The sequence below is a fragment of the Delphinapterus leucas genome, chromosome 3 (assembly GCF_059928025.1).
Source record: "Delphinapterus leucas isolate spDelLeu-1000000601 "Yukka" chromosome 3, BTC_Dleu_Yukka2, whole genome shotgun sequence".
Lineage (NCBI taxonomy): Eukaryota > Metazoa > Chordata > Mammalia > Artiodactyla > Monodontidae > Delphinapterus > Delphinapterus leucas.
The window spans coordinates 131535945-131562236 of record NC_143131.1 but is presented as its reverse complement, the minus strand read 5'-3'; the positions used below and the strand labels follow the sequence as shown (position 1 = coordinate 131562236).

The following is a 26292-nucleotide window of genomic DNA, read 5'->3' as shown; positions in this document are numbered from 1 at the left end:
TCGCCCCCTAAAATGCCTCCTGAAAGGGCAACCTCCACATTATTTACATGGGAGCGGAATGGGAGAGGGTGAGGGTACTGAGGGGAAGAACCGTACTTTGTAAATTTCTGTTTATAATTTCAGAGCTAGCATGCAGTACTACTAGTCAACTAATATGAACAGAAATATTTACTGCATTTTCCCCCTTTCATGCTGCTGAGGACAGAGATGTGGAAAAGTGACACTAGTGACAGGTCTGAAATGAAAGACCTGTGTGTCTGAGGCTTGGCTGGCCAAGGGGCTTCATCCCAGAGGCCTCCGGGGCCTCCACCAATCAGCTCAGTCAGATAGCCCAGCATAAGCAGGCAACTTGCTGGGGCCTCTGACTTAGTAGCCGGCTGGCGGGCGAGGCAGGGCAGAGATTCTGCAGGTCTAACAAGCGTTCAGATGATGGACCAACTTTAAATACCAAGGCTCTACTGTAGGTGAAGAAATGCCGGCTCATACATTGCTAAATGTAAGTTTTTGAGACAGTTAAACACTGAGATATTTATGTAAAGGTCTGTACTTCCAGTTCCTCTTGAGAACTCGTGAGAACTGGCCACACAGGGCTGGCATTCCCACGTGGCAACAACAGGCTGGAGCTCAGCGGTGGCTGCCCTTAGAAGGGACCTAGATTTTCCATTTTACAGCTCCCCCGCCCCCCGGCCCCCAACAGGCATTTTAATTTGCAACCGTCCATCCAGTTTACTTAGAACTTTTATAGGTGGATAACTGAAGACCAGAGTGAAGCTCTGGGGCCAGGGTACCTGCTATGCTACACAGCACTCAGGCTCAAATCGGGCCGTCCAACCACAGCCAATCTCTCTGCACAGGAGTGAGTGGGAGGGCAGGGTCACACTTCTGTGAGCTGAACTCACATGGTGCGCACTGGGAGTGGAAGGGCGAGTGGAGGACAGATCGCTGTCCCCAGTCACTGTCCTACACAGCCAGGGGCCGAATGTTCAAGTGAAAGCATCTGAGCTCCATGTTGGACATTCAAAGGGTACAACAGAGTGTGTCTCTTGTTTCTCATTCAGATCGTTTATTAAGAGCGAAAGTCGGGCCATCCCATCTGTGTGATACTGCAACATGAAAAGTCACATACATACTAAGGAGACCCCACAGAATTGAGAGCCTTTCAACAGTACAGAGCCATAGATTACAAAATTGAAATACAAATGATCCCCCCAGTTTGGCAGGAAACATGTACAATATGAGGAAGCCTGGAATGGAAGGGCACTTGCTTTTCGATAAGGCAGTTACAAAATGGAAAAAAACCCCAAACCAACCCGCACCCCCAAAACACTCTGACGGGAATAACAGATAATAGACATGTGAAAACAGGGATCCTGTACAAGCCTCTGTCATTGGCAAAGATGTGTTCATTAAGTGAAAGCCACTGAAGGGTTTGCGTTTGAAGATGCGAGCTAGATGAAATGACTGATTGTAGACATTCCTACTCTAAGAAAAGGTCCCACCTTGCCCCCGGCTGGATTCCACCTCAAAAAATGGGATCAACTTTACACTTCCTAACCATAAACTTGAAAACAGTCTGTAATAAAGTGAAAGGAATACAAAGGCATCCCTAAAGCACCATGCTTCCCAGGGCATGATCTTGAGCTCACCTGTCCTTCAGTTCAACTGCCTCTCTCGCTAACAGGGATGGGGGCTGCAAACGGCAGGGCCACAGAGCTGTGTCTGTTCATGTCAGGGTCACCTGAGTGACCCACCTGAAAGGCAAGTGTATTTAGTGAGAATTTAGAGTCTAGGACACCACCACATTTCCCGCCAGGACTTTGGAACCTTGGTCTTAAATTATAGGCTCCTTCTGTTCTTCCCTCCCATTCATTTTGCAAAACTCAACTGACTGCCTTCCCAGTCCTGTCTCACAACCTTGAGCTCTACAGGTTGGTTCCCTGAGAGCCAGGCTGGCCTTGGGAACCTCTGCTCAGGGGCTAGGTCTCAAGGTTCTGAGGGCAGCTCACTGCAGACTGGGTGACAGCTATGCTGCAAGTTGGAAAGTGAACGAGCGCCAGAAGCGTCAGGAGGACAGAAGGCTAGTCCAGATGATGCCACAGCACTCGGGCAAGTCTTTTCAAATCTCAGTTTCCCCATCTCTAAAAATCAAGGACTGGGCAATGGCAACCTCAAAGGACTTTCCAGCTTGAAAATATGGCACTTCTCTGACACTGAGACATGTGGTTCTCCCAAGTTTCTAAGCTTTGTTTTCTCCATAAAAACAATGTGTGACGTACTTGCAGGAATCTTAAGGTACAAGCCCTCAGGGGCCCTATAACCTTTCAACTTCAGACAGAGCAATGATCATATTTTAAAATCTTCTAGCTAAAACTTTTCCTAAGTGATATGAGCATCAGTTTTCGTGAGGCAAGCACAAAACTAAGGCCTCCTCTGTCTTAAGGTATTTTTTTTAGCAGCCTGATGGCACTCCCTCCTACCCTGACCTCCTCCATCAGCTTTAGCAAGATCAAGGGAGTATAATGATGTTATACTTCGTCCCAGCAGGATGACGTTGGGTTACCTCAACATCTCCAATAAGGAACTAATACTCGGGGGGAAGGACAGCCAGGACACCAAAGTGTCTATATGCTAGCTGCTCCTTCCCCAGAGACAAACACTATGCCCTGGGACAGTGCAGCAATTAGGTCCTTGGCCAACTAACTTGGCCCCCATTAGGCAGAGACTAAGATGGAAATTCCAGAGAACATAGAAAAGCCAGAGGTTTACAAAGATAGAACAGCCTTCCCCAGGAGGTAGTGAGTTCTCTGTCCTCAGAGGTGTTTAAGCCCAGACTGCTCAAACCTTGGTGGGACGGTTGTAGGCAGAATGCCAGCACCTATGGGGAGACTGGACTGGATGACTTAAAGGTCCTTTCCCAACTTCTGGATCTTGTCATGGTAATGACTGAGAGCCTTCGGATGATTTCTGTGCAGCAACAACTCTGGGATCCATGGTCGGGCCCCTGAGTAACTTCCCTCTCCTACTTTCTCCTTTCTACCAGGCAGGTGCCCTCCAGGATATTAACAAAAAAGTCCCCACAAAATAAACAGCTGAAATGCCAAGGTAAGATGCAACATTCCAGCTGCAAACAATTATTAATATCTGCTCTCTGGAAGACTAGCTGTGACTATTTAGCTATGACAGGAACGTCTAACAACTTGGCGGCTGTATCACATAAATGAAATTCCTCTTCCTTTTACAGCAGCGGTCTTGAATCCTTTGGTTGCAATCTTTCAAGGGATTCAGCTATGATTTTTTTCACATGATGTTGCCAACCTAAGGGTTTGTTCGTTGAAATAAGAAGTTTGTCCGTTTGTTTTTTAAAAACCTTAAAATGAAGCAACACAAATGGCAAGATGTTGACAATTCCATGTGACACCCTTCAGGGCCTATGAAAGAATCACAGCAGGCTGGAAACTGAGGCAGGAGCTGTGCTGTTTAAGACAGTGCCAGTTCTGGATTGCACATTCCAGTTTTGCCCAGGAGCACCAAGAGGAGAGAAGGCAATGTTGCAACATTACAGGTGGAGAGACACACGAGTCCCTGACAGGTGGTATAAAAAACAGGCAGCCACGATGAGGACTGCTTTCCCCAAGCCCCACTGCTCCCCAAAGCCAGATCCGGTTGCTTTGGAGGGTCGGCCACCCCTGACAGGCAGAAGTCTCCTGCCCCAGATCAAGCCATGGGAGACTGCAGAAGAGGCTAAGGCAAGTGGCTCAGTGGTCTGATGAAAGAATAGATTTCTGCACACAAGGAAAATGTAAGTTCAGAGAGCTCTGCCTTCTCTCTCACCTGACATGCTTTCAACAGTTAAGACACCCATAACCTCCACTTTCCAAAGGACCTCTCCTTAGAGGAAAGACGGCTTGGGACTCGAGTATGCACAGCATCTGGCTGAGAGGGGAAAGTTTCCCCAAGCTTCACGTGGGAATGAAAGCACTCTTAAAGACACACTTGAACAGACGGAGCCTAACACCACAGCTTCTTGTATAGAAGCGTACTGCTGTCTCTCAACTGGGAACACAGATCTGCTATTGAAGAAACAGTGACAAGACCTACACATCCACAATTCTGGTTCAAACATCAGAAAGACACACTTTTTTTCTCAATAAGATGTGGACATTTCCAGAGAGCAGGTTACCAACACCTTAACCCCACCTGTCCCCAAACTCCAGCCTGATGAGAAAACACTCCCCTTGACAAAGGGGGTTTGGTGTTTGACACCTTCAAAGCCTTTCTAACTCAGCTTCTCAGGAAAAAAACCGACATAAGCCACATACTTTAGAGCCTTCCTGATGCTCACACATCAACAGCCTTCAGCTGTGAGTAGCGAGACACTCTCTAAATACCTATTGAATCTGTACAACTAAAAACACGCAGAGAGCACCCTCACGTGCCCAGGTGTATGAAAATAAGATCCCTTCATAGTCTAGAGTATGCTCTATGTACATTCATTTATACATATTTTAAAAGGCTGCAATCTGCTAGACATGCATCGTGAACACTGGTGAAACCTTGGCTACAGCGAACACACATCGTTTTATTTAGTGAGAGTGGTGGCCCTGTCCCCGTCCACGGAATGCATGTTCCACGGAACTGAGACCTTTGGCCACTCCACCACCATGCTTGGGGGCCAGGGGGTGGGGTTGTTCTGACTTCTCTGCGTGGATGCTCAGATTAAGCCGTCAGTGAGTCACTAAAATGCTCTGCCAGGCCAGGCTGTCCACTGCTGCTTTTATTTTATTTTATTTTTTTTTGCCGTACGCGGCCCTCTCACTGTTGTGGCCTCTCCCGTTGCGGAGCACCCGCTCCAGACGCGCAGGCTCAGTGGCCATGGCTCACGGGCCCAGCCGCTCCACAGCATGTGGGATCTTCCCGGACCGGGGCACGAACCCGTGTCCCCTGCATCGGCAGGCGGACTCTCAACCACTGCGCCACCAGGGAAGCCCTGCTTTTATTTTTTAAGGCTTAAGAAAGAACTCAGAATGAAAACTGAGTAAGAAAGTGATACCTTTGACCACAATATATGTCAAGATGGTCAGAAATTAGAATTCAAGTCCTTTCTTCTCTTTCCTTCCCACTCCCTGTCCACACCCTCTGCCCCCCAACACACTGACTAGAAAATTTTGCAAAAGCATACTTTTGGATATAAAGCTTTCTTTTCAAAGGATACTTTGGCTCTGATATAATTAGATAGAGGAATCTGAGTTTTTGAACATAAAAAAAATCAGGTAATTAATACTTAAAAAACTTTAGCAATCGTCCCCCCTAAAAGAGAGGCAAATTGCTCACAAAAATGAACATCGGATGGCACTGACCTGTGTTGCTCAAACCCATGATTTGTTGCTGACCTCCAAGGAGGTCAAAGCTGGTCAGACTTTCTATCCCAGAGCTGGACTTTGGAGCAGGAACCACATGGTCCTTGGCAGCTTTCTTGTGGTTGTGAATTAAGGATTAGTACTTCTGAGAACATGAGCCCCGCACCACTAAATATCTTCATTTGTCAGAGCATTTCTGGCACAGGAGAATGGCTGAAGTCACAATACATAACTTGACCGTGAAGCATGAGGCATGAAGGGGTGAACAAAGAGCCGTGGCTCCCGGGATGGGCTCTGCCTCAGTGTTTCTGGAACCTCCACAGATACAGCTTGGCACATGAGATTGCCCTGAAGTTCTCGTCTGACCTGAAATATCCTGTTGGTGCATCAGGATTTCCTCACACTCCGGAAGTTAAGTGGTGAGCAACAGAAACGGCAGAGGCCTCAATACCTGGAGGTGGGAAGCACAAGGCTGGCACTGTTAGTGACAGCTGGATTAACCAGCAAATCCTGACTGAGTGCCTACTGTGTGCAAAGCACAAAGCTGGCGAGGGACCAGTGTCAAATGGATTTGCTGATAAGCGACAAAGCCTGCAACCAAGAGGGGCGCCTATGTCCCCAGCAGACGGGTCTGCTCATGTACCTCCCCGCCAAGCCGTACCTCACTGCTGGTCCAGGGCTACACCTCACATGTGGCAGCATGGAATTACAAGATGACTACCAAAATATCTGTCATCCCACATTTCCAGTAGAACTGACTTAATGCTTTGCTGAATGTGGCAATACATTGTTTTTCTTTCATTCTTTTTCCGATCTTGTTTTTTTTTTTTAGTCCAGTAGTTGCCTTAAAGTCTGTGTATAAACATGCTGAATCATGAGAATGTAATCCTCCTGACCGAAAAGATTTACAGTATTCATCATTCAAACTTTTTTATTTACAATAAAATTTAACAGTCTTTACGGGCTTAAATGTAGCAGATATCACCTGTGCATTAAGCATTATACTTCATTTCTTGAAGATGTGCTTCATCATCACTCAAGCTGCTTGCCACCCTCTGATTTCTGGTCCAGTCTACTCTTGTTACTCTTCACCATGTAGATGAAGTAAGCGAGCGTCTCCTTTTCATTCACGGGTATGTTCCTGAAGTGTCGGCTGACAGTCTACATGGGGAGGAAAACCAGAGTCCATTAAACCACGTGAACCATGAGGGCCACAAATTCTAAGCTGTGCGAAAGAGGGAACAGCAAGTTGCTCCCAGAGCTATGGAAGGGGTTATGATTACTGCAGAACTTCCTGCAGCGCTACAGGATGCAGAATGCCCTTTCTTCCCGGGTTTAGGTGATTTGGTTTCCAGGCTTCCAAAAGCAACACTTTATTCCACAACACTCCTAAGGTGCAGTTCTGTTTCAGTGGCAGCCAACTGTCCACCATGGCACAGTCTCAAGGTCATCCTCATGGAGCAAGGGACTGGGACTGCAAGGGTTGACCAGCTGCTACCATAAACTCTCAGACCCAGGAAATGGGCAGAAAAGTGTCCTTTTAAAATTGTGTCAAATAAATACCCAATTGAACCCAAAAAAACCATCTAAATAGTACATAACTGCCTCTTGAAAGACACGAGATTTGAAGAAAAATTCATCATTTATTATGTATTCCTGATACTTTATTTCCAAGTCCTGAGAATGCAGGTCTCCTCTTGCCCCATCTCATCCCACCCCTCCCACCAGGGGTGGACACTGGCTAGGGTAATGTTATCTTGAAGTAGGAAAGGCTTGTGTGCTTCTATGGTTTATTTGGACGCTGGTGAAGGAGAGGTTTAAGGAAAAATGATGGATCGGCAAGAAAGCTCTAAAGGGAAGACCAAAAACCAACAGGGATGTGACCCCATAAGGAAATCTCTGGATGGACCGAGGGCACTGGTTCAGATAAAAAGGGAGTCAGAGAACGAAAACTACAGAGTGGTTGTCTCTGAATAGTAGGATTGCATTTTTCATCATTTCCCAAGTTTTCTACAATAGACAGAAAAACACATTTAGAAAAGAAGGATGAGAGGGTACCCACACAAATGCCAACAGGACGGAAGTATCAAGGCAAGGCTGTCAGTATATTAAAATAATGGCCAGTGGAGCACCTGCATCCCCATCCCACGCCCGGAACTGTGTTAGGGACTCAGGGCAGGAGAAAACGTTCTTAGGCTCCGTTCATTGTAATAAACACTTCCAATACCAACATCAGAGTAGAAGAAATCAAGGAAAACAACCAAAGAAAGAAAAATAGCTCCTACAGAACATGAGTAAAGGTTTGGGGATGATTAATCAGACACACCTCATGTGCAGAATGGAACATATCTAGAAAGAATCTTGCAAAACAAGATTCAAACAAATGAACAAACAAAAGAACACTCAGAACTTAGAATCAGGACTCTTGAGATTCCAAGCTACCAACTTGCTGTATGGTTTTAAGCAAGTCCTTTCCTTTCTCTGTGCCCTGGTTTCTTTTATGGAAATCAGGCCTTTCTAGGTCTAAAGCTGGGGGATTCTAAATTGTGCAAAAGAGGAAAGAGGAAGTTGCTTCCAGAGGTATGGAAGGGATTACGTATAGACACACATGGAGAATCAAGGTCACCATCAGAAGCACAACGCTGGCTCTCCCTCTTTAGAGCGCAATTTTGTCTACCTACTTCTGCTAACTGGGCCTTATTGAAGCCTGGTCTGGTCTGCAATTTGTAGTGCCGTTTATAACGTCGGAGAGTGTTCACCTGCAGCTGGAACAGATCAACCTAGAGAGAAGAGGAGAAACACATTATCCATCACCTGACCAGCCACGACTCACTGAGAGCCCACTGTGTGCCTAGCACTACGTTAGATAGGGGTGGGGATGGAGAGACTACAAAGAAGTCTTAGAAATGGTCCACCAAGGACTAATAACTGGCTGGAAGGACAGAAACAACAGTGGAAGCAGAGTTCTGGCGGGGGAGGGGTGGTCCCAGAAGGCTGATGGAGGTTGTGAAGCTTCCGCTAAGGAGAGGCAGGGTTTAGAGAGACAGTGAGGAAAAGAACTAGAGTAGGGAATGAGAGAGAAGGCCATGGGCTCGGAAAGCCATGAGAGGACATACGGGCTAGGGGTCAGAGGCTCTCATGATGGGTTTAAAAGGTGAGACTGGGTGGTAGCGTGTCTTGACAAGCAGAAGGAGAGAACCTAGGTGGAAGGGCGCTGCTCTAGGAAGATGGATCTGTGGTGGTTTGTGGGAAGACTGACTGGGGGTGGAGGGACAGCAGAGGGAGATGCTGCAGCAGTGGTCCAGAAATGAGATGGTGAAGTTGAGCTCTGCAGGGGTGCTGATGCTAGAGGGCATAGCAGGCATGGAGAGCAAAGGTAAAAGCAGACAGACATCCTGGAGGAAGACAGGCCAGAGCTCGGCACAGAGTAGATAGAGGGGCATGACGGAGGACAGTGGGAAGTACTGGTATTCTCAAATAGTTCTCCCCTAGGCTCAGCCTTCGGGTATTAGGATCCTTAACAGCCTTCCAGAGAAAGCTCAAAGCTACTGTAGCAAATGTACAAATCAGCAGGTTAGGGTCAGGGTCTCTGCAGATGACTGGGTAACAGAGGGGAAGGGACCCTCCCTTTTTTTTCTAACAAAGGAAGAGAGGAAAGCTGCACAGTCATGAAATATTGAAGGCCCAGAAAGTTGGGCTGCCTTTACCTGCCTCTAAAAGAGATGTTCTTGCTTCAGGCAGGTGGAGAGCACTTAAAAACAAAATGAATGATCAATATGAGGGACCAAAGTCCTTCTTTCTTTTCAAACATTCCTCAAACCTTTTTTTTTTTTTTTTGTGAAAAGCATTTAGAAAGTAAATACATCCATTTTTTCATAAAATAATAATAAAAATGCTAAAAGCATTAGAAAGATACTGTAAACCAATGCTAGAAAAGGGGACACAGGAAGGGGCAGAGGGAAAGGGCCATATTTTCAAAGGTCTCCTCCACATCTGCAGACAAAGGCCTGCCTACTCTTTCTATTCCTACACAGTCATTTTCACTCTGAGTGCTAACAGGCGGTTGCCTTATGAAATATTCATGCATCAAATATCCAGTGTACATTATAAACGGTTCTTCTTTTGCTGAGTCTTAAGTGAAAACAATCTAGATAGAAAGAAAATTCGATATTCCTCCCTGTAGCCTTGCTTAATAGACACTGGCACCTTGAAGGAAAGGCAGGCTTCTGGTTTGAGAAGCCTAGGGCTCATCATCTAGTGCGACGGTTCTCAGCAGGGGATGATCCTGCCCCCCAGAGGACACCTGCAATGTCTAGAGACACTAGGTGTGCCTGGCACCTAGTGGGTAGAAGCCAGGGATGCTGCTGAACATGCTACGATGCACAGGACAGCCCCACCACAAAGAATTATCTGCCCCAAATGTCAACAGTGCCAGGGTTGAGAAACCCTGGGCCAGTGTAACTGACCTTGGAATAGATCTTTGGGAACAAGCCTGGACCAGGAATCAGAGAGTGATAGAAAATCAGAGCTGGTGTGACCTGACAACTTACACCTTCATTTTGCAGACCAGAAAACAGAGGGGAAATGACTTCCCCCAATCCATATACACTCAGTCTCTAACTTTAAGGGCAAAAACAAAGTTTTTAAAAACTTGACATTGTGGTTGTATTTAGGTATTTCTCAGGGTTTTTTCTGAAGAAAGTCAGCACAGCCTACTGGAAAGGGCACTGGACTGGGGCTCCCAAACTGTGTGTGTGACTCTGAGTGTCTGTAAAATTGTGGGGCAGTCAGACCAGTTGATTTCTAAGCTTTCAGCTCTCAGATTCCATATTACTATGATTCTATTAGTCACTTTTCAAATACACCACAGCAACAAAGAGGAGACTAAAATTACTTCTTAGGCCAGGCCAGAGGTAAGGATCAGGTTAGAATCCATTCTCCCAGCTTTCTTAAGGTAAAGTTTTGGACCTTTACCTCAGGAATGTCAGTGTCATGCTCAGGAGAATCTCCACCATCGTCACTTGTCTTCCTCTTCCTTTTATTTCGTACACTCTGGATGAAATTTTTGTGGAAATCGCAAATATACAGGTGTCTTACCTGTTGGGAAGCAAATTAAAGTCAGAGTTGCCAATTCCATGGAAACAGCAACAGGTATCTGTCAAATTATGGGGATTTTCTCCCTTGCGAGGCATTGGAGACACCAAGGAAGAACAAGATGCAAGCCATCATTTCCACAAGTTTCCTACTGAATTGCACAATGAGAACCCCTCAAAGAGAACGCTAATATCACACCGGGCAGTGCGTTATAAACCAAGTCCCCCCTGAATGATAAATACAACAAATGGTATGGATACAGCAAAGGGCAAGGCCCTGCAGCTGAGCTAGCTAGAGTGGAGGTCCCTGACCAGAAGGGAGGATTTGCAGGTAGTAAGGAAGCATTCCAGATGGGAAAGGCCACGACTTAAGTTTCAAATGAGGCCGATGGAAGGCGTGAGTGAAGAGGCCCTGAGGAGACCATGTCACTTAGATGGAGGCAACTGCCTGTGCAGGAGCATCAGGAGAAATTTGGGGGTCAGGGGCATGAGAACAGCTTAGACTTTCCTTCAAACAAGACAGGGTCGCCCAAGGTTTTTGAAGCAGGGAGAGACGTGACATTTTCAGACCTGTAGGAGTTAGGAACTTATACCTCGCTGGAATGCACTGCCCCGGGAGCAGGAAAGCAGGAAAGCAGGCACTGTGGTAATGGTAGATGGGACAGCCTATATTTACATTGACAACAGTTACTATTGTACGATGACAACCCTCTGAAAAACTATTTCTGTGTATCTATTTATAATGCTTGCATCACCACACATCTAATCCACAAAGAGAAGTGGAAAGAGGTGCAGAAATTCTCACAAGGTGGAACCACATAAAAGAAGCTGGGGGACTTCCCTGGTGACGCAGTGGTTAAGAATCCGCCTGCCAATACAGGAGACACAGGTTTGATCCCTGGTCTGGGAAGATCCCACATGCCACGGAGCAACTAAGCCCGTGCGCCACAACTACTGAGCCTGCGCTCTAGAGTCCACGAGCCACAACTACTGAGCCTATGTGCCGCAACTACTGAGCCTGCGTGCTGCAACAACTGAAGCCCGCGCACCTAAAGCCTGTGCTCCGCAACAAGAGAAGCCACCATAATGAGAAGTCCATGCACGGCAACAGAGTAGTCCCTGCTCACCGCAACTAGAGAAAGCCCGCGCACAGCAACGAAGACCCAACGCAGCCCAAAATATATAAATACATAAATAAGAAACTTTAAAAAAAAAGAAGCTGGATACAACTGCTGCTTTTCTAATGCAGGCTGGAGGCTTATTATAATAGTAAGTGAAGGCGGCAACAGCAGCTAAGATGTGAAGAACGTGTTCTTATTAAGAATATAACTAGCAGGGTTGAATGGAGGATGACTGTAAATGACTTGGGGTTGGTGACACTGAACCAGATGTTGCGCAAATGTTCTTGAGAGACTTCTGAATTTGAGTTTATTCCTCAAATGCTTAAAGATAAAAGTAAGCTGATAGGAAACCAGCGTAATTAACTCAGGCCTTTTCACGGAGAAAATAATGAAAACTGTGTTTTATTCAGATGAATTAGCACTTTCATGTGGTTGGATTAGTGAGTCATGAGTAGTTTTAAGTTTACATTGTGAGGGTGTCTTGCAGATAGCAGGTAATCAATAATGCTGCTGCATCAACACAGCCACCTCCTTGCATCTAAAAGCAGCTTAGGCCAGTAAAAGCCACATTTACATATGGCAACAAATTGGAACATATTGCCAGATTCAACTCTGTCAAAGGACCTGCGGACACAGCACGTGTCACTGTCCCAAAGAATCTCACCTAGTTGATGTATAGACTACTGGATGTGCTTTTATGAGGAAAGAAAGCACACTCACAGCATACCCTACATACCTCACAGGAAGCTGGCCCTCATGTTAGCTAGTTTCACATGTAAGGTCTGAGAGACTAAGCTGTTCCTCAAATTCACAGAGTGACAGACTTGGAAAAAGAACAGGCAGAAGACGTGATTCCTAAAGCTGTGGCTGGGAGATTTCAAGTCAGGACACTAGAATAATGGAATCCTAGATGGAAGACAACTCAGCAATCACCAGTGTAACCCCGCTGGCTCCCATCTCATTTTCTATTGGGATAACCTGAAGCCACCTAGAGTGGAGAAATGACCTGGCCAAGGTCATCCAGACCTTCTAACCCCTGGCACATGTCCTTTCCTCCTGCAATGTTTTCCTTACTCTATTCTCCACTTCTACTTTTCTCCAGAAAAAAGCAGATGTATGTCAATTGGAGGGATGTTTGAAAGCATGTTATATCTTAATAAATCACAGAACACTGCCAATGTTTACATGAAAGGAGTTAAACTGCATGAGTAGGATTTAAGGTGCTATTATTTAAAAAGGTTCTCTGCTAGACCCCTTTACAAGATAAATAGTCATTATTCCTCCTTAACTGTTTTCAAGTACATATTGGTTTTCAGAAATTTCAGAGCCCAGTGGCCTTTACGGAACTGGGGGTGGAGAAAGGAGGGTGGTAGAAAAGGCTCTAGTGTTTTTTTTTCCTGTTTCACTTTCTGCAACAGCTAAAAATTCTTGTAACACAGCAGTTACTTAAAACTGAATTCCTGCCCAAGCCTGTGAGAATGAAATAGAATCCCTTTCAGAAGAAATGACTCCACAACACCACCTTCAAACAAACTGTGAGTGATTCTGCCTTGAAATCCTACTCCTTCAGAAGCATTACCTTTTGGGAACTCTAGTACCAGGCTCAGGCTGCCTCTCTTCTAGACAGCGTGTGTCAAACGGTCAACATAGCCCAACACAGGTTTTCCAGCGGGGTCACCGGGAAAATGGAGCCTCAGTTGCAGCAGCACAATTGTTCAGATGGTGGGTTTAAAAGAACTGGGAATTTCTTTTTTTTTAGTACTATAAAATATTATTATAAGCTGCTCAAGTAAAGGCTCCCAACAACCTAAACAGAAGGTGGGCAGTGTTTCCATGAGGATGAATTCATTACTGTCTTAGAATTAAGCATTTCATTTCCATACATGTCCTAATCCAGGCCACGACAGTGTCTAGCCGACAGTGTTTGCTTAGATGAATTCCTTTCATTCATTTATTCATTCATTGATAGAGATGTGTACTAAGAAAGCCATCAACTCACCCTCAACCACTTAAAAGTAGCATCTTTCCATTCAAGAGTTGCAAATATAATTGTTAACTTAAAAAAAATGGGGGTGAGAGTGAAGAGCGTAGAAGGAAGGGCAGGAAAGAATTTTTTTACTTATTAAACACTTAATCAAGGCTTATGCATGGGGCTTGGAAGTAAATCAGACAACGGATTCAAGAAATTAGCCAGCCTCTTAGGTGCTGTGTGACTTTGGCACTGTCACTTCCTATCTCTGGGCCTCATTTTCAGTTGTAAAATCAGATATGGAGAAGTGGGTGCCCTTTCAGTTTAACAAGCAATCTCTGATTTCCCCTCAAAGTGGAGAAATTTTGGTCCTAAAAGAGAATGGATGTTAACCACCTAATCTCCTAGCTGGTCTACCTGAATATTAAATACCCCTCTAACTTCCAATTCCTAATCACCAGGCAGCCACTTAAGGCTTGCAGCAACAGATGTCAAAACAAACAGTTCTTAACTGGTTGACAATACGCCCATCTTTAGAATAGCTAACTAGAAGTGGTGAAATCACACAGGAAAAGTTTTCTATTCAAATTAAAATTACCCACCTCCACCCTCCTGGGCATTTGTAAAGAAGTTAACCCTATAAAAATGGATTTTCTTCCTTTCCGTCACTTCGACTGCCAGAGCCACCTCCCGAGACCAGATCTTGGTCTTATTTCTGCCACATCCTTGAAAATCCCAGGTCCCCACAGCTGCCTGCTGAGCAGCGAGCTTGGTGACCCTCTGCAGAAGCTGAGGCCGCCCCAGACAGGGACGTAACTGCCACCTTTCTTTTTCTGAAGGAATAACACGGATCCGAGAAGGAGGGAGAAGTTGGAGAAGAGCTGGGTCCCTTCATCACCTCCTCCCTAATACCTGCTCCTCCGTGGGCGAACCAAATGAACCCACCTCTTCCTGCTCCCATGTCTGCACCAATAAAACGAGCTAAAAACTGGTATCAAATCTTCCCAGGCAGGAAGGGTCCTCGGAGCCCCCGCCGCTAACCTCCCGGATTTGGGCAGAGTCCTAGTTAGAGCCCACCAGTGCCGAGCGGCCTTTGCAAGCCCAACTCCTCAGTTTGCAGATAAAGGGCGGCGAGGCCCAGGGCGGGGAGGGCCCCCGAGTCCCGCCCGCAGCCCGGGGCAGCGGCCCGAGAGCTGCCCGGTGCGAGGGCCCAGCCGGGGGCGGGGGCGGACTCACGCTCTTGTCGATGTCCAGCTTGAGTTTCTTCTGCGAGATGCTCTTCTGCACCCTCTTGCTGAAGGAGGCGTTGCCCGCGGGCCGGACGCAGCGCTCGCCGTCCTCGATGAGGCAGCAGCTCTGGCCGTAGCCCGGGGCGGCGGCGGGGGCGGCGGGGGGCCCTTCCCGGCTGTCCTCCTCTGTGCTAAAGCCGTTCATCTCCCCGCCCCGGGCCGGCCCCTCTGGGGGAGGGTCCCCCGTAGGCCACTCCGCGGCCGCGCTCCCCGCGGGGCAGGTTGCCGAGGCCCCCGCACTCGAGGGTCCCAGAGTCCGTCTGCAGCCGAGGCGCTGCCCTGCCCCGCGACCGGGAGGCCCGGCTCCGCTCCGCCGCGCTCCCGCTCCTTCGGTCTCCGGCCCCGCGTCTCCGCCAAACCCCTTCCTCCCCGCTCGCGGCCCCGGGGTCGGCTCCTGCAGCTCGCAGGGCCCCGCCGGGAGTCACCCAGAGGCGCCTTCTGCCGGGGGCCCTTAACCGTTACCCTTCGGCGGGGACGTCCGAGAGGGCGTCCCAGGAAGCAGCCGCTCCCCGAGGACTCCAGGCCCGGGTTGGCAGGGGGTTCCAAGGGCCCCCGCCGGCTCCCGCCTTATTTCGGCTGCGGGGCAAACTCGCCTCCGGGCAGCTCCCCCGGGGTGGCGCGGCCTCCCCGCGCGGGGCCCGGCCTCGAACCCGCGGCGTCCGGGCCCCGGGGCGCGTCCGGCCCGCCCCACCCCTGCAGCCGCTCGGCTGCGCCCCGAGTCCCGCGGCAGCCCCTGGGCCGCCCGGCCGCCGCCCGGCCGCCGCCCGCCCAACGCTCCGCACCACAACAGTTCGCTCCCCCGCCCTCCGCGGGACAGCGGAAGTCCCGCCTCCGCGCGTCCATTGGCCGCGTTCGCACTCTGGGCGGGGCCGCCGCCGCCGCTGGCGCGTCCCATTGGGCGCCATCGCCGCCAGTCCCCGGCGCCTGGCTACTTCCTGGACTCTGCTGGGATGGGTTCAAAGTAGAGAAAGTGGAAGAGGGAAGAGTTCTCCGGGTGAGGGAGGGGAACCGGGCCGCAGACTCTCCGGGCCCGGGAATGGATGGTTAGCAGGGTCCCGGCTGCACGGAGGGCCCGACTCCGGGTACGGAGGATCACTTTCGGGGGACAGAAGTGCAGACGTGGGCGGGGACGCAGAGGGAGAGATACGCGGAGGGGCATGTGAGGGGGGACCTAAAGGGGATAGAGAAACTGTCATGAGAGGTTCAGGCAGGGTGAAACGGAAGGACCACGGCCAGAGGACCCGCAGACCTGCGGGGTAGAAATCGGATAGAAAGACAGTCGTGGCGGGAAAGACAGAGGGACGATCGGGACAGATAACGTGGAAAGACGTGCAGAAGAGGTGATGGGGGTCTGATGGCAGGTCTTGCAAGGTGGTCAGAAGCTTAGGGTGGCGGAGACCCCCCACTGTGGAGACTGGGACTGGCTTGGTCGGCGCGGAAAGAAAAGGAGAGAGGGAAGGGGACCCAAGGGGCTTGGGTGACCCTTCCGCTGGGAAGAATCGGAAGTCGGGATTAGGTCTGGAGGGTGGACTAGGTGAACCGTAGGGAAGAGGAGTCGCTGCGCAGGAGATGTAGAAAAGGCTGGGCCAATCTCGGCGTGGAGAAGGGCTTGTCGTACTTTGGGCCCTCCCTGGAGCTCTGTAAACTGTAGCTTCTAATGCTTTAAGCCTCCGGATTTATCCGCGAGGTGACCGCGCCCTGCGGAGGCCCAGAGCTTGGGGTTCGGCGCCCAGGACGTCAAACACACACTCAGTGCTGTAGGGAAATACTCTAATTTGGCACGCCTAGTCAGGCCACCTCTCCACTGGGTAGCCTGGGGACAAATGAGGGCCAAAGGCCCGAAGGGACTAGCCCAGGGTCATGCAGTCTTTTAGGGCTGGGCAGCATTTTCTCAGGGGGAGGGGCGTGGAGGGGACTGGGAGCGTTAGCTAAAAACGTGTACCTATTTTGATACTACTAGGTGGCATTGAAGAGGCTTCTGGTTTGTTTCTTGTTGAAAATGGGAAGCTACCAGTTTTCATGTTTAGAAGCAGATGTCCTATGATCTTCAGTTTTCCTCAGTGGCCTTAAACGTATTTGTACCCACTAGCCTAGTAATTTCTCACATGTGGGGCAGCCATTTCAGGAAATCGGCCTACCGGAGAATATTTTATACGCAACAGTGTTCATTATGGGATTATTTATAATAGGGAAAATTTTAAAAGAACCAAAAGTTTCACAAGGGAAGATCAACAACCTAACATCTAACATGGTTAGATGTTAACATGGTCCTAACATCTTCAGAATGAGATATTTTGCAGTCATTTGCATTCATAACATCAATGTAAACGTTTTCTATATAAAATAATTCACCACTGACTCTTTAACAAAGAGTTGATGAGTTGGAGAAGTGCTTTATTTACGTTAAGTTTAAGATACAGGATATAACATTGCGTATGGGATATGATGTGTGTACATCTATGTTTTTAAAAAAAGAAAAACAACTATTTGTGCCTAAGAAATACACCAAAGTACCAACAGTAATTATGATGGATATTTTCCTCCCTTTATTCTACCTTTGCATTTTCCCCAGTAAATATTTCTTGCCTTTACAGTAGGAAAACATAGAATAAAAAATTAATGGAAAAAAGGCAAGCTGAGTAAGATTCTTCCCTCAGAGTTCATATATTCAAAAATAAATTATTGAGCATATAATGTATACTCACTTCAGGCTTGGCCATACGAGGAAGATGAAATATAATCCTTGCTTTAAAAGAGGATATCTTCTAGCAGGGGAGCTCAGACATCAACACAGAAAACAGCTGGGTATCTGTACAAGGCAGTGTGGGATGTTGCTTTCAAACTTGATTAGTATGGATAAGAGCTCCTACATTTCCCACATATATTTTTTTCAAAATAGCATTTGCATCCAGCGCCAGTCTACTGCAGTACACACAGTTTCTTCAGCACCAGCTTCCCCTGGCACTACCCTTCTGGTGGGGGAGGGGCAGGGGGTCCTTTCTCCTGGGTCCTCTATCTCAGCCCCAGGAGTATTGTCTGCTCCTTACATCTGCTCTTCCTGTATTCTTTAGAGTTCTCTTTACTTCTTACTGGGCAATGCCTCATTACTACAGTCCCCTGTTACAATTAATAAATCTTTATATTAACCTTTCCCTGTTCAAATTACTGTGCGGTTTCTCTCCTAATTACCCCCAGCCTCTATGTATTTTCTTGGGGGCGGGGCACATGCTTTTAACCATCCTTTACATACAATTTCGTAGTCTTTCTTCAAGGAAAGCTTTCTCATAAGCTTTCCCCATGTTGTTATATAGGTTAGTTCCAAATAGTAACATTTGGAAAACATTCTGATCCCCTTGCTGGGGGAGTAAATCTGTAACTCCAGAGGGGAGATATAAATAAATATTCAGATATTGAAGGAATGAATACAGGAGAGAAGTTTCTGTGATCTTGTTCTGCTTTGTGTAGGATTTAAGATTCTTGAAATGGCCCAGAGAATCTGACTTGTTACATTTGTAACTTTAGGTAATTAATCTACAACATATGGTTAAGTGCTTAGAAAGATCTCGCTTTTTAGATTTGTAAGTCTGCCCTTATTGGACATTTAAAGTGTTTGAGAAAATCAGGCATATTAATTTTGTAACTGTAGTCTGAAATGTCTAAGGAAATTTGATTAATTAAGGCTGTAAGTCTGTTAAATGTTTGAGGACTGAAGCTACTAAATTTAAGAATTAATTTAATAGTAATCAGAACAAGTGAAAGTGATTGTCCTTATCTTCATACAAAAAATTACTAGACTTATAATGGAATAACAAGATTTGTAAGTTGAATTTAAAGCCTTTAGGAGAAGCTACATTTTTAAATGGGCAACTTGAGTCAGTAACTATAACATTCTTTTCCATACCCAAACCGACCCCCAGATATTTAAAATTGCAGGTTGATAACCCCCAGCTTTATAATTCTATCTGAGACCTCTCCTCTGAACTCCAGATAACAACATTCAGCTCTTTGCTTGGAATGTTCCAGAGGCATCACAGACTACGATGTTCAAGTTAAACTTCTCTGACACCCAAATTCATAAATTGCAACCTGCATCACCCGTGACTCTCCCTCCCTCTCACCCCACTCCAAGCCAACCCATCATCAAGGCACTTTCTTCTACTTCCAATAGATATTTAGAATCTGTCCTCTTTGCTTCATTTTCTGCAGCCAGCCGCCTAGCCCAGCCCACCATCATCTTTTGCCTGAAGTGTTTCACTGGCCTCTGAGCTGGTCACTAAGTCACTTGTTCTCTAGGGAGCATCTACACAAACCAGACCATGCCACACCCTCCTTAAGGCCCCTCACCAGCTTCCCAGTGCATTCTGACACTGCCCCCTGCCATCTCTTTGCCCTGCTCCCCGTGCCTCAGCTCTAATTATTCTTCTGTAAGTTCCTCAGAAAGGCCAAGCTCCTTCCTACCTCAAGGTCTCTGCACTGGCAGTTCCCTCTGACTGGAATGCTGTTCCACCTGCTCCTTTATGGCTGGCTCCATCCCTCAAGTCTTAATTTAAATGTCATCTCCCCAGAGAGATTAAGAGCAGTTGGTTTCCCGCGCCCATCTGTTCTCTGTTCAGTGTCTTTTCTTATTCGCATTCATCACAATATGCAATTAATCTCTTTTATTGTTATTCTTTTTGTTGTGTGACTGTCTCTCCCATTACAATATAAGCTCCATGAAGGCAGGGACCATGTCTGTATTATTTGCTGCTGTAGCTCGAGTGCATACAACACTAATTCTCCAATTCTGGTGGCTACCAGAGTAGGGACTCAGTCAACGTTTTTTCAATAAATTAAATATATTCAACGATACCAAGGTATTAAGTGAAAAAAGAAAAGATACAGAGCAGTATGTAGAGTATAAGTTCCATTTGTATTTCAAGAAAATTTTATACGCGCATTCATGCACATATGTATATGAAGGATACACAAACTAGTAATTGTGGTTGCCTCTATGGTGGAGACTGCAGGTCAAGGAAGGAAAGGCAGAAAGAATTTGAAGCTAATAATGCATTTTCCTATTTGAATATTTTACCATGTGACTATATTTCTTTTATAATAACGGTAAGAAAAATACTGTCTTTTGGTATTGTTAGTAGGCGATACAGAATACCAAAAAAGTAGGAAGAATCTCAAAATAAAGGACAGTCATCTAAATGGAATAAATTTAGCCTTATTTTCCTCATTCCACTGAGAACCTGTGAAAGATTCCTCTGGCTCTGGCCCTTGTCTGCAGCCTGGCACTTGACAGGTATCGTGGCTCTTGGCATCATGGATAAGAGCAAGGGCTCCTTACTCTGAAGCACTTGGTTTGAATCCCACCTCTGCCAATTTATTTGCTGTAGAAACATTGACAACTTAAACTATAAGAGCCTGAGTTTTCTTCATCTATAAAATGAGATAATAGTATTTCTCTTATAGGGCTTCTGTGAAAATCAAATGTGATAAATGTAAAGCACTTAGCACAATGTCTTGCATATAGTAAGTGCTCAGTAAGCGGTAGTTATTATTTCATATATTACATGATGACACCTCTAAGCTTCCCATTGAGTTCAGGTTTCTGCATGTGAGGGAGAGACATCAAAGGACAAGAAGGCAAGGTGGCACTGCTTATCTGCCAACTGTTCAGTCTCCGCATGGGTGGTCTCCATATCCATCTGCCTAGCAATGATTGGGAAAGTACTTGATTATTTTATTGCATCTTAATCTCATAAAATTGTGTGAATGGCAAAGTGAAAGTACCAACAGTAGCGATGTGACACATGTGCATATAAAGCAAGTGAGAATGGGAGAAAATGTCTGCAAATCATATATCTGATAAGGGACTTGTATACAGAATATATAAAGAACTCTTACAAGTCAATAATAAAAAGACAAGCCAATTAAAAAGTGGACAAAGGGTTTGAATAGGTATTTCTCCAAAGAGCGTATACAAATGGTCAATAAGCACATGAAAAGATGCTCAACATCACTAATCATTAGGGAAATGTAAATGAAAACCACAATGAGATATTACTTTACACAAACTAGGATGGCTACAGTCAATAAGACAGACAACAGCAAGTGTTGGTGAAGATCTGAAGAAATTGAAACCTGCATCTATTGCTAGGAGGGATGCAAAATGGTGACACCACTTTGGAAAAACAGTTTAGCAGCTACTCAAAATGTTAAACATAGAATTACCAGATGACCTAGCAATTCCACTTTTAGGTATCTACCCAAGAGAAATGAAGGGGTACATCTACACAAAAACCTGTACATGAATGTTCATAGCATTATTCACAATAGCCCCAAACATGGAAACAACCCAACTGTCTATCAACTGATGAATGGATAAACAAAATTCTATCGAGAATATGGAATATTATTCATCTACAAAAAGAAATCAAGTACTGATATATGCTGCAGTATGGATAAACCTTGAAAACATTATGCTAAGTGAAAGCCAAACACAAAAGGTCATATATTTCATGATTCTATTTATGTGAAATGTCCAGAAAAGGTAAATCCATAGACACAGTAAGATTAGCAGTTGCCAACGGCTGAGGGTCTTGGGGTCAGGGGGCCAGGGTGGGGAGTGAGCGCTAATGGGTACAGGGCTTCTTTCTAGGGGGACAGAAGTGTTCTGGAATTAGGAAGTGGTGATGGCTGCACAACCTCGTGAACATACTAAGAACATTGTATTATACACTTTAAATGGGTGTATTACAGCTCAATAAGGCTGTTTAAAAAAGTATGTGTATCATTAACTCTTTATAATTGATATAGAGATAGAAATAATTAGATTTCATGTGGAATCAAAAAATGGTACAAATGAACTTGTTTACAAAACAGAGTCACGGACGTATAAAACAAACTTGGACGGGTACTAGGAGGGAAGTGGGGGGAGGGATGAATTGGGAGATTGGGATTGACATATACACACTACTATATATAAAATAGATAACTGATGAGAACCTACTGTATAGTGCAGGGAACTCTACTCAATACTCTGTAATGACCTCTGTGGGAAAAAGAATCTAAAAAAGAGTGGATATATGTGTAATTATATATGTATATATTTGATTTTTGTATATATGTATAATTGATTCACTTTGCTGTACAGCAGAAGCTAACAACATTGTAAATCAACTCGACTCCAATAAAAATTTTTAAGAGATAACATTTTACTGACTTAAAACTGGAAAAAAAGAGAAATAACTAGATTTATTGAAAGGAATGAATCTTTAGCCTCCACTGGATGTTCTTAAGCCTGCTTTTTGATTTGTGAAGGAAAACAATCAAATTGAAGTTATATTAGTCAAGACTGGATATATATCATCAAAGATTGTGTCCAAAAATGCAAGTGTAATTGCAAGAGTTATACCATATTTTATCACCTAGCAACAGATGTGCTCTGTTGGCAGAATGCATTTGTTGTTTGACTTTTGAGATTAGTCACATTTTCAGAAATGAATTTATGTATGGATATAGGGGCCTGTGTATACTCTGTCATGGGGAAGGCAAAAATTCCCTTAGCCCTCTCCACTTCTTTCTTTAACGCCAGGTTACCAAGCAAGTTTCTAAGGAATAATTCAGCTGAGACTAGGAAACTGCATGTAATTATTTGCCTCACTGGAAAATTCTAATGCCCATGAAAAAAATCAAGTTTTGACTTACCTATCAATCTTCTGTGAGTGTGGTCAGGAAAAAGCCCTGGGAAGCTGTTTTATTTTGGCCCTCACTAAATATGCAACTAACAGTGACATAAATCATGAGTATTAATAAATCTCACAAAACAAAAATTCCAGAGATAGGTATTTGGTTCAACAATAGCTCAACAATTTCCAAAGTCCGAATCAGTTCTGCTAAGAGCTGGGGATAAAATGCTGAGCAGTGCAGAAAGCGCATTGCCCTCATGAAGTCCAGTGGAGGAGAAAGACATCAAACACCTAAATGAAGGGATAAAATGACTAATAATTAAAATAATACTCACTTGCTAATTTTGTGTTTGCAAATTTGCCTACTCACTAAAATGTACTTGTAACCTCAAAGCCGATACTTGCTGCACTTCTGAGGTCACTTCTGGACGTGTGCATGTGTAGAGCGGAGAAAAATTGGAGTCACCCACCACGCATGTTCCCAGCTGGGGTCAATTCAGCTCTCGCACTGTAAACAAAAGTCCTTCTTGCCATCTTATTCTGTGTTGCACTGTTTACATTTTTGTGCTTTAGTTGATGGCTTTGGTTTAAAATGCCCTGTAAGCATAGTGCTGAGGTACTGCCTAGCGTTCCTAAGCACAGAAAGCTGGGATGTGCCTGACGGAGAAAAGATATATGTTAGATAAGTTTCATTGAGGCATGAGTTATAGTGTTGTTGGCTGTGAGTTCAATGTGAATGGATTAATGATCTATATGAAATGAAGTGTCTTTAAACAGAAATGCACATAAAACAAGGTTATGTATTGATGGCTTGATGAAAATGTGGTGACCAGAGGCTGGCAGGAACCTAGTCCTGTGCTTCCCCTAGGAGCGATGGGTCTGTATTCGCTCATTTAGTGTCCGTGGTGACTTTAGAGAACAAAACTGCTGTGAATCACGAGAACGGACTGTGTTATTAGGATAAGTGTGAGGAGGGGGGCTACAGAGGTGCTGAGAATGAGTGAATGATGTGTGTGGGTCTGTTCTTGATAGAGAAGCCTCTTGGGTGAGGTGACAGTTGGGCTGAGACCCAAAGGGTGAAAAGAAACTGCAGAGCAGGTGGAGAACATTCCAAGCAGAGGGACCAGCGGGGTCTGGAGGTGGGAAAGCCTTGGCCTGTGTGGGCACCTAAGCCCTGTTAGGACGTGATGGAGAAGCAGGCAGGGGCCAGCTCCAAAGGACCTTTTGGGCCTGGCTAAAAAGTTTGGGTTTTATTCTAAAGGCCTGGGGTAAAGCTGCAACGTGTAAAATAGTGCAAACTGCAACCTGTAGGCAGTGCAGCGGGAATCAAGTTATTCTCTTCTCACCTGTCTGTGTCCTTGTTTGTTCTCATCACTAGGCTCTAGAGGTTGCAGGTGGTCCCTTATTTACCTGTCTTTTTCCAGGGCCGAGGACAGAGCTGGGATCAACCACTCTGGGCACAGAGCATGGACCACCACGAGCCCACAGTACATGTTTCAGTATGGTTTGTTGATTGAATTCTGCAGCTGTAGCTGTGAAGCAACCGTAGCGAGGACTCTCCTAGAACCTGGACAAATCTGGAATTTAGGCCTCTGCCTCCCAGGCTGACTGATAGGCCAGCGGTGGGGAAGCTGAGCTCTCAGCTCCAGCAAAGACAGACCCGCCATCCCCTTCTCCCCATCCCCAGGCAGGAGCTGGCAGGAGATCAGACGCTGCTTCAATTTCAAGTAGCTCATGAACGAAGGCTGTAAAGTTGCTAAGAAACCTGCTTTTTCTGAGGGCTCACCGTGTGTTCTTTTGTTTCTATGGCGTTGTGTGTGTGAGAGTGGGTGTGAAGTGTGCCCAGGGCTGTCAGCCTGCCAACCTGAATCAAGTCAGACTTGAAGGCAAGAGCCGCAGGCTGCCCTGAGCACCATTCGGGACGCCAGGTATTGCCAAGCTGGGCAGCCCAGGCATTGAGGGTGAACAAAAGAGGAGCCAGCTGCCTGAGGCCGGAGATTGGCAGAGCTGTGAGCAGCTGCAGGAAGGAAGCTTTGGATGCTGAGTCCTGGACCCACTTCACCAGAGGGCCAGAAGCTCGCGGGAGGGAGACACCAATAATAGAACCAGGAGGGGATCTCATCCCGTAGCTGAACTTGGAAAATAAATCCTTAACACAATCTGGGCCATTGCAAAATACTGGATGCAAGATTTGTGGAACTAGAAGATTCCGGGTTGACCGTTATCTAATTTGCTCCCCTTCTTCTCATGGTTGCAAGGAGAATCTGAGGCCCAGGGAGGGGAAGGGACTTTCTCAAGGGCACACAGCATATAGCAAACATGGTAGAACTCACTATAGGATCTGTGGGCTGAGAGTGGAGGAAAAAAAGGCCTGAAGTGTAATCTGAAACTAGATTATTCATCCATTTGTCCATTCATCAAATACTTATTGAATCCTAAGTGCCAGGAGCCCCGAAGTCCCAACCCCACCGCGAGAAGAGAAAAATGCAAACCTTTGAGCACACTGGCAAATTCTCTGAATCTGTTTCCCAATAAGTATGCCAACAACACAAAAGAGCTCCCACTGTGTGTCCGGCTAACCGCTTTTTTACCTTGGATTCTCCTCTCGCTTGCAGACTTGGGAGGATGAGGAACTAACATGGATGAGAAACGTGATCTTCTCCCGTCGCCCGCCTCAGCTGTCAGTGACTTTGAAGAGCACCTGAGGGCCAGTTGCGCTGGATTTGTTTCTCACTCTGCGGGCTCCAGGTGCCTAGTACATGCCTAGCACCTTGAGCAACTCATTCCTGGCTCTAGACGTCCGTCAAAGTCACAACTGACGCTCTCACTCTGCCCAAACCCTTTAATGGTTCCTGCTGCTTTTAAAATAAAGGTCAGTGGGGCTTCCCTGGTGGCGCAGTGGTTGAGAGTCCGCCTGCTGATGCAGGGTACAGGTTCGTGCCCCGGTCCGGGAAGATCCCACATGCCGCGGAGCGGCTAGGCCCGTGAGCCATGGTCGCTGAGCCTGCGCGTCCGGAGCCTGTGCTCCGCAACGGGAGAGGCCACAACAGTGAGAGCCCCGCGTACCGCAAAAAAAAAAAAAAAAAAAAATATATATATATATATATATATATATATATAAAAATATCAGAGACTCGGTAACACGGCCCGCAAGGCCTCGCAGGGCCTGGCTCGGTTTGCCCCTCCTTCTCGTCTCCTCTGTCTCTCCCGCTCTGCTCCAGCTCACTGACCTTCATACCTGTCATGCTCCCCCCACAGGGTCTTTGCCCAGGCTGCCCCTACACCTGGAATGTTCTTCCCTCCCTTTATTTCCTAGTAAAATCTTTTTAAAGAAACCATTAAACTGTTTAGAATTCATGGGTGGTAAAAGATTTTTCAAACAACAACAACAACGAACAACACGAGTTACAAAAGACAGTATCTACCTTCGTGTTCCAGGGCTCAAACCTGCCGCAGTGGCCAGCGATCACAGCCCCCTTTCTGTTAATCAGCCTTCTCCAAGCCGCGGTCCACAGCGCCCTCTAGTGGGCCCTGAACGACAGCACCAGGATAGCTTCTGTTCATGGCCTCCTGCAGCCCCACCCCAAGACTCAGCCACAGGAGCACAGGTGGCGCTGGAAGCATCATTAAAAAACTCACTTCACTGTGTAGAACTGGGACCTAGTTACCGGGCAGGATTTGCCCAAGATCTCACCGAGTCTGTTGCAGAGCTGGGCCAACCAGTGTTCTTTCCACTACATGGTATTACATAATCGAATACTCAGAAGCATCACAACGCTTTGGTAAG

General features: G+C 46.3%; 1 protein-coding gene across 2 annotated transcripts; it reads right to left on the bottom strand.

Annotated features, from left to right (window-relative positions):
- Positions 1-1646: 1646 nt before the first annotated feature.
- SAP30L (SAP30 like) lies at positions 1647-15595 on the bottom strand. 2 transcript variants are annotated; one of them, XM_030762813.2, is made up of 4 exons: positions 14777-15590; positions 10332-10454; positions 8039-8137; positions 1647-6518 (listed from the first exon to the last, which is right to left on the bottom strand). In XM_030762813.2, exons 1-4 carry the CDS (start codon positions 14972-14974, stop codon positions 6390-6392), a joined length of 549 nt encoding a protein of 182 aa, XP_030618673.1. In that variant the 5' UTR covers positions 14975-15590; the 3' UTR covers positions 1647-6389. The 2 variants fall into 2 exon arrangements, with proteins under 2 accessions (XP_030618673.1, XP_089765723.1); XM_089909597.1 differs by lacking the exon at positions 10332-10454 and having other exon boundaries at positions 14777-15595.
- Between the last annotated feature and the right edge of the window lie 10697 nt (positions 15596-26292).